General features: G+C 71.8%; 1 protein-coding gene across 4 annotated transcripts; it reads right to left on the bottom strand.

The window, feature by feature from the left end:
* Positions 1 to 1,098: 1,098 nt before the first annotated feature.
* PPP1R1B (protein phosphatase 1 regulatory inhibitor subunit 1B) lies at positions 1,099 to 6,216 on the bottom strand. 4 transcript variants are annotated; one of them, XM_072028878.1, is made up of 10 exons: positions 5,968 to 6,216; positions 5,776 to 5,842; positions 5,058 to 5,220; positions 4,228 to 4,288; positions 3,862 to 3,884; positions 3,141 to 3,216; positions 2,766 to 2,894; positions 2,238 to 2,306; positions 1,384 to 1,515; positions 1,100 to 1,267 (listed from the first exon to the last, which is right to left on the bottom strand). In XM_072028878.1, exons 3-10 carry the CDS (start codon positions 5,136 to 5,138, stop codon positions 1,164 to 1,166), a joined length of 675 nt encoding a protein of 224 aa, XP_071884979.1. In that variant the 5' UTR covers positions 5,139 to 5,220; positions 5,776 to 5,842; positions 5,968 to 6,216; the 3' UTR covers positions 1,100 to 1,163. The 4 variants fall into 4 exon arrangements, with proteins under 4 accessions (XP_071884980.1, XP_071884979.1, XP_071884981.1 ...); XM_072028879.1 differs by lacking the exon at positions 5,968 to 6,216 and having other exon boundaries at positions 1,099 to 1,267; positions 2,238 to 2,303; positions 5,776 to 5,920; XM_072028880.1 differs by lacking the exon at positions 5,776 to 5,842 and having other exon boundaries at positions 5,968 to 6,189.
* Positions 6,217 to 7,512: the final 1,296 nt, after the last annotated feature.

Below are 7,512 nucleotides of genomic sequence, written 5' to 3'. Positions count from 1 at the left end.
AACGGAGCCGGGCCGGGGCGAAACCATTTGAGGGGGATGAGGGGGGGCGGTGGGAGAGCCCATTCCGCAGTGCGCGGGGGGGGGCACCCCGAGACCCCCCCCGGAGCCCCCCCAAACGCCCCCCGAGTGCCCCCAGAGCCCCCCCGAGTCCCCCCAAGTGTCCCCAGACCCCCCCGAGCTCCCCCCGAGCCCCCAAAGCCCCCCCTAAACTCCCCCGACCCCCCCCAAAGACTCCCCTGAACCCCCCCGAGCCCCCCCTGAACCCCCTCGACCCCCCCCAGACCCCCTCTGACCCCCCCGAACCCCCTCAAGACCCCCCCGAGACCCCAGACCCCCCCCTGAAGCCCCCCAGACCCCCCCCCAAGCCCCCCAGAGCCCCCCCGAGCTCCCCCAGTGCCCCCCACCCCCCCTCTGACCCCCCCCAGGCGCCCCCCAAGCCCCCCCGAACCCCCCCAAGCCCCCAGACCCCCCCCCCTTGGAGCCCCCAGACCCCCCCCAAAACCTCCAACCCCCCCTCTGCCCCCCCCAGGCACCCCCTAAGCCCCCCCAAACCCCCCCTGAGACCCCAGAGCCCCCCCTCCGACCCCCCCCAGCACCCCCTAAACCCCCCTCTGGCCCCCCCCAGGCGCCTCCCAAGCCCCCCCTGAGCCCCCCCAAGCCCCCAGACCCCCCATGAAGCCCCCAGACCCCCCCAAACCCCCCCCCAGACCCCCTCCCCAGCCGCTCGGTGCCGCTCCGTACAGCTCAGCTTTATTTGGGGGGGGGGGCGCGGGCAGCGCTGGAAGCGAGCTGGGGGGGGGGAAGGGCACAGCCCCCCCCCACAGCCCCCCCCAGAACCCCCCTCCTGAGCCAGGGGGGCTCCAAGGGGTTGGGGGGGGGGCTCTGTGGGGTTGGGGGGGGTCGTGGGGTTGTGTGGGGGGTCTGTGGGGTTTTGGGGGGGGTCGTGGGTATTTTTTTTGGGGGGGGGCACGGCGCAGGCGAAGCGCAGGCAACGGTGGGCGGCCAGGCCGGGGGGGGGGGGCACAATTTTGGGGGGGGGGGGTCCTGGGATGGGGGGGGTGTCCTGAGCAAAGCGAGGGCTGTACCGGGGGGAGTTGGGGGTTTTGGGGGGGGGGGAGGGGGGGGGTCGTTGCCCCCCCCCGGGGTGGGGGGGGGCTGAGCGGCTAGCTGGTGCCGGGGGGGAAGGTGGGCGAGGGGCGCTCGGTGCCGCCGGGGGGGCGCGGGGGGGCCTCGGCGAAGCCCAGGGGTCTCCGCTCCTTGCTGGCGTCTGTGGGGGGGGGACAGCGAAATGGGGTCAGATTTTAGGGTCCTGGGGGGGTCCCATGGGTGCGTGGGACCCGTGGGACCCCCCCCCACCCTTCTGTGCCCCCCCCATCCCCGTACCGCTGCCCCCGTCCTCGGGGTCGTCGTCGTCACCCTCGGCCCCCTCGGGGTCCTCGGGGATGTCGGCCACGCTCAGCGCCTTCAGGTCCCCCCCCCGCTCCTCCAGGCCGCCGAAGGAAACCTTCTGTCCCCCTAAAGGGACGGGGACGGGGACGGGGTGGGGGCGGCCGGGGGGTGGCCCCGGCCCCAAATCCCCCCGGGGGAAAACTCAGGGGCCCGGCCCTGCGGTGTCACGGTCCCTGTGGTGGCCCCGTTCCCGTCCCTGTCCCCACAGTGTCCCAAATCCCCCAATTTCTCCATCCCTGTCCCCATCCCATGTCCCTGACCCCAAAATTTCTCCATCCCTGTCCCCGTTCCCGTCCCCATCCCCACAAGTGTCCCCGTCCCCACAGTGTCCCCGACCCCAAAGTTTCTCCATCCCTGTCCCCACAATGTCCCTGACCCCAAATTTTTCTATCTCTGTCCCCATTCCTGTCCCCAACCCCGGTGTCCCTATCCCCCAGTTTCTCCATCCCTGTTCCCATTCCCAACCCGTGTCCCTGACCCCAAATTTTTCCACCCCTGTCCCCATTCCTGTCCCCAACCCCAGTGTCCCTGTTCCCCCAGTTTCTCTGTCCCCATCCCTGGTGTCCCAAAGCCCCCAATTTCTCCGTCCCTGTCCCCATCCCGTGTCCCTGACCCCAAAATTTCTCCATCCCTGTCCCCCTTCCCCACAGTGTCCCCGACCCCAAAGTTTCTCCGTCCCCCTCCCCGCGGTGTCCCTGTCCCCACGCCGTGTCCCAGCCCCCCCGGGATGTCCCCATCCCCTTGGTGTCCCCACGGTGTCCCCATTGTCCCCGTTGTCCCCCCGTTACCTTTCCTCTTGTGCGCCTTGGTGGCGGGGAAGATGCTGCGCTCGGCTCGGACCTGGCTCCCCAGGGCTTCTTTTTTGGGGGGGGGCAATGAGGTGGGGGCAGAGGGGACGCGGGGACCCCCCCCCACAGCCAGCACAACGCGGGGGGGCCCCACTGGGGTCAGCAGGGGACGGAGGTGCTCCCCAGGGGGGACACCACGGCCTCGCCCCCCCCCCCCGTGCCCCCACCGCTGCTGGCAGCACCCAGCCCCGTGTCCCCCCCCCCTCCCCGTGTCCCCCCCTGTCCCCGTGTCCCCAAATCTCCATGTCCCCCCCCCTCCCTGTGTCCCCCCCGTCCCCGTGTCCCCATATCCCTGTGTCCCCCCCCATCCCTCTGTCCCCCCCATCCCCGTGTCCCCACATCCCCACGTGTCCCCCCCTGTCCCCATGTCCCCCCCCAACCCTGTGTCCCCCCCATCCCTGTCCCCTCTCCATCCCCACATCCCCCCCACGCCCCCCCCTTGTCCCCGTGCCCCCCCCCGGCACCCACCAGGCTCGATGGCGCTGTCGGGGTCGCAGGCTCTGCCCAGCTCGTGGTCCCCGTCATCGGCCTCTCCGTCCGAGCTGTCCCCCCCCCCCAGGCCGCTCTCCAGGTGGGACTGCACGATGCGCTGCATCGCTGCCGGGGGCACCAGCGTCACCCCCCGCCCTGCTACTGGGAGCACTGGGAGCACTGGGAGAGCTGGGACCCCCCCCATGGGGCAGCACCGGGAGAGCCGTCGGAGGGCGGCGTGCGCAGGGTGCCGCCGTGCCTCAGTTTCCCCATTGGGACACTGAGCCGGGGGGGGGCTCAGCCAGCCCTAAATGTGTCCCCAGTCCCAAATGTGTCCCCCCCCCCTCAGAACGGGGTCCTTGGGGTCGGTACCTTTGAGCGAGGGCGGTGTGTAGGCACACGGGTTGTTCCTCTTTGGTTTCAGCAGGCAGCCCTCGCCGGAGGCTCGCTGGGGGGGCAGAGCGGCCCGGGGGGGTCAGGGACAGGGACAGGGACAGGGAGACCCCCCCCCGTGTTGGGGACACCCCCCCTGTGTTGGGGACATCCCCATGTTGGGGACACCCCCGTGCCAGGGACACCCGCGGTCCTGCGCCCTGCACGAGCTGGGTGCCACGATGGGGACCTCCCCATGGGGACCCCAGGATGTCCCCCCCCCAGCTTGGTGACACTTTGAAGGGGGCCCCACAATGGGGACCTTGGGTGAGCCCCCCCTGGGACAGGGACCTTACGCTGGGGATCCCATAGGGGGGACCCAAACCCGAGCCCCCCGGCGGTGAGGATCCCATCAGGACCCCGATGCAGTGTCCCCAGTGGTTTGGGGGGGGGGCAGCGATGAGGAGCTGAGCCCCCCGGGGTCCCCGTGTCACCCCACACTTTGCACAGCCCCCGACCCCATATCCCCGTCCCCATGTCCCCGTTTGCCTGTCCCCGGGGGGGGCAGGAGGAGGCAGGGAACCGATAAGCACCGGGACGGGACGGGATGGGGGGGCAGCGCCACGATAACCCCATGGTGCCCCCCCCCACGGCTGTTCCGGGGAGCACGGGGGTGGGCAGGGGGCTCCTATGGGGTCGGGGCTATGGGGGGGACACTCACCTGGTAGGGCAGGGACTCGTCCTCTGCGTCCGCGGTGCCGGGAGAGAGCGGGTGAGCGGGAGGGGGGCTGCGGCCAGCACCCCCCCTGCCCACCCCACAGCCCCCGTCCCCTCCCCACCACCCCGTCCCAAACCCACCGCCCCATAGCAGAGGTGACACCGCGCCCCATACCCGCCACAGCTCCCATCCCTGCCACCCCATCCCCCTGGGAGTTGTGTCCCCTCCCGTCCCCATCCCACCCCAACCACCTCGTGTCCCCCCCCCCTTACCAGCACCTCCCGTCCCCATCCCAGCCCCCTGCTGTCCCCAAAGCCCCCCCGTGCCCCTTCCCGTCCCCCTCCGGGTGCCGTCCCCGTCCCGGCTCACCTGGGGACGAGTGCTCGGAGAGCTGGAAGAGCATGGCAGGCGTGGGCCTGCGCCGGCGGATCTGGGGCACAGCGGGTGTCACCGGTGACCCGGGGGTCCCCAAGCCCCCCCCCCCGCTGCCCCGGGGCTGAGGACCCCCGTGTGACCCCCCCCCAGCAGGGTGCTCAGCAGCAGGGGGCAGGGGACAAGCGCGGTGCCCCACGGAGGGTCCTCGTGTTGTCCCTGACCCCCCCCGGCTCCTCAAAGCCCCCCCACCCCGCACAGCTCCGGGTCCCGGGGGGGGCGCAGGAGCCGTGTCCCAGGGATGTCCCCTTGGGCTGCTGTCCCCCTGCCGTGTCCTGTCCCCTGCGTCCCAGCCCTTCCCTCCTGTGCCGTCCCTGTCCCATTCCTGTCCCCCCCTCACCCCCCCGTGTCCCAGCCCTTCCCTCCTGTCCCGTCCCCGTCCCCCCCCCTCACAACTCTCCCTGGGCACAAACCCGCGCACCTCGCAGCGCTCCCGTCCTCCCCCTGTCCCATCCTGTCCCCTCTGTCCCCATCCCATCCCATCGCCACCCTCCTGTCCCCCCCAATCCCCCCTTGTCCCTCTCTCCCTCTCCCACCCCTCCTGTCCCACACCGTCCCCATCCCGTCCCCCGTTCGGCTCCCCCCCACCACCCCCCAGCTCCCCGAACACCTCGGGACACCCCCGGCCCTCCCCGAGACCCCTCAGACACCGGCACCACGGGCACCCCGGGGTCCCCCCTGGGCACCCTTAGGGTCACCGTGCGCAATGGTGCCGTGGCACACGGAGGGGGGACACCGGTGTCACCCCGCTGTCACCCTGCCCTCACCATCTCCACGGCGCGGGGGTCCAGCTGGCTGGGGGGCGCCGGCACGGAGAATTGGATCTTCTTACGGTCCTTGGGGTCCATGGCCTCGGCTGTGGGGTCTCCGCCGTTGCTGCCCCGGTGCCGCGCGGGAGTTCGGCAGCGCCCGGGCTCGGCACGGCGAGGACTGAACGGGCGGGAGGTGGAGAAGGCAGAACCGGCGAGGAGGAGGAGGAGGAGGAGGAGGAAGGAGAGGGAGGGAGGACACGTCTCCTACCAGCACGCTGAATTATTCATCCCCCGGGCAGGGGGGCCGAGGCCGTGGATAATGAGCCCTCGGGGAGCTTCGGGGAGCCCGAGAGGGGGGCTCGAGCCCACAGGGGCTCCTTAACCCGTTCCCCTCCAGGGGGGGGGCTCAACTGTGGGGGCCGGGCTGGGGCTGGTGGTGGCCACGGGAGTCCCCAGTAGCTGGTGCCTCAGTTTCCCCGCAGGGCAAGGTGGGAATCGGGTGGGGGGGACAACGCAGGGCATGGCCTCGGGGCTGCCCCACGGCACGGGGAAACCCAGCCCGGGACAGGATCTGCCTGGGGGAGAGGGGGGGGGACAGATCCTGCATGGAACAGTGGGGACACGGGACCCCGAAACGTCCCACTGTCCTCGTGCTGGGGGCCCCACGCTGCCACCAGCCGTGACCCTGGGGTGTCCCCGTGGCAGGGGACGGCGCCGCCACCCCAAACCATACCTGGCTCTGCCCCGGCTCCCTGCGGGTTTCCCCCACGGAAAATTCCACCAAACCCCAAACTTCCTTCCTGGAGGAGCAGCAGGGAAGGGGGGTGAACCTGAATCCGCCTGCCCCCCCCCCGTTCCCACAGCTCCACGTAAAAAACCCCAGGGGTGACTTTGGCCGGGCTGTGGGAGCCGGGGACGCACCCACCCCTGGCACAGCTCCAGCCACCGGCAAGGTCCCGGCCGGCCCCACAGCCACGCACTGGGTGCCCGGGGCTGCACGTGGAGGGTTCTGCCCCCAAACCCCACACGGGACAAGCAGCCAGACCTCAGCCCCGGGACACCGGGACCGTCCCAAATGGGGCCGGGGACCAGGCGGTGCCGTTGGCGCTGAGGAAGGCGGCGCTGGCGCGGAGCGAGGAAGGGGGGTGCCGGGTGCTGGCTCCAGCCCCCGGATCTCCCGGTGCTCCAACGGCTGCGGGTGGCTGCGGGCCAGGAACCGTGGCTGGAGCAAAATATTTACCCGAGTGGCACGGTGCCACGGTGCAGCCTCCCTCCCGCCCGCCCAGCCCCGTACGGCCCCGTACGGCCCCGTGCGCCCAGGTGTGAGCAGAACCCCGCGCCCTCGTGGCTATGGGGCCGAGTCCCCGCGTGGGCACAGCCCGGGGATTGATGGTGTGGAGAGGGATGGGGGGGGTGAAGCTGGGCTCCCTCGGCCACCCCATGCCAGGTGCCAGGCCCCGAGCATCATCCCGTGTCCCCATCCCCTTGTGGGACCCGCAGTCGTTATGGCAACAGGTCCCCGGGCTCCCTCCCGCTGCCGTTCCCACTCCTCCCGCGCACGAAGGCGCAGAGCGAGGGGGTGGCCGGGTCCCCTCCCCGCGCTGCGGCAGCACAAGCACCCACGGGCCCCGGGAACGGGCCCCAGGAACGGAACGGCCCCCGGGAACAGAACGGCCCCCACCTGCACCCACACAGCCCCTTGGCACGGCCGGGCTGGGTGCAGGGGTGCGCCCGTGGTCGTGGCACCGGCACCGTGCCGGGGAGGGGATGCGGTGCCCCAATCCCTGCCCCGACACCGTGCCATGAGCTGGAGATGGATGGGGTCCTGCTCTTGTGGGGTCAGCTTTGGCCAGGCCCTACAGGCACCCAGGTTGGTGCCGTGCCATCCTGTGCCATCCTGTGCCGTGCCGTGCCGTGCCGTGCCATGCTGCGGGGGCTGCAGCTCCGCACGGCAGCGAATCCTCCTGCAGAGAAAGTAAAAATAGCAGCAGCAGGGCTCGGGGAAGTGGCGCTCGGCCCCCAACGGTGGAGGAGAAGGAGCCTTCGCCACCGGCACGGGGACAACGGGGCCTCGGGGATGGGCATGGAGGGGACGGGGCGGTGGGGACACCGTGGGGGAACGGGGTGCTGCGGGGACAAGTATGGTGGGAATGGGGAAAGGTGTAGGGTCAGGGTGTGGGGGGACAGCGTCCTGGGGACAGGGCAGCACGGGAATGGGGCAGCACGGGGACGGGGGAACAAGGGGACAGGGGATGGAGCACCCTAGGGACAGGGCACCCTGGGGAGGGGGCACCCTGGGGAGGGGGCACCTTGGGGCTGGGGCGTCGCGGGGCCAGGGCAGGCCGGGCACAAGGCGCCATGGGGCTGGGAGGATGCTGGGACTCAGACCAAAAGGTGAGTGGGGGGGGGCGGAGAGGGGGCGGAGCGATGGAGGGGGCGTGTCTCGGGGGGGGCAGTGGGTGCTGAGTGC

Source organism: Anas platyrhynchos, chromosome 28 (assembly GCF_047663525.1).
Source record: "Anas platyrhynchos isolate ZD024472 breed Pekin duck chromosome 28, IASCAAS_PekinDuck_T2T, whole genome shotgun sequence".
In the NCBI taxonomy this organism is placed as follows: Eukaryota; Metazoa; Chordata; class Aves; order Anseriformes; family Anatidae; genus Anas; species Anas platyrhynchos.
The sequence above is the reverse complement of the archived record's forward strand: the minus strand, read 5'-3'. Positions and strand labels throughout refer to the sequence as shown.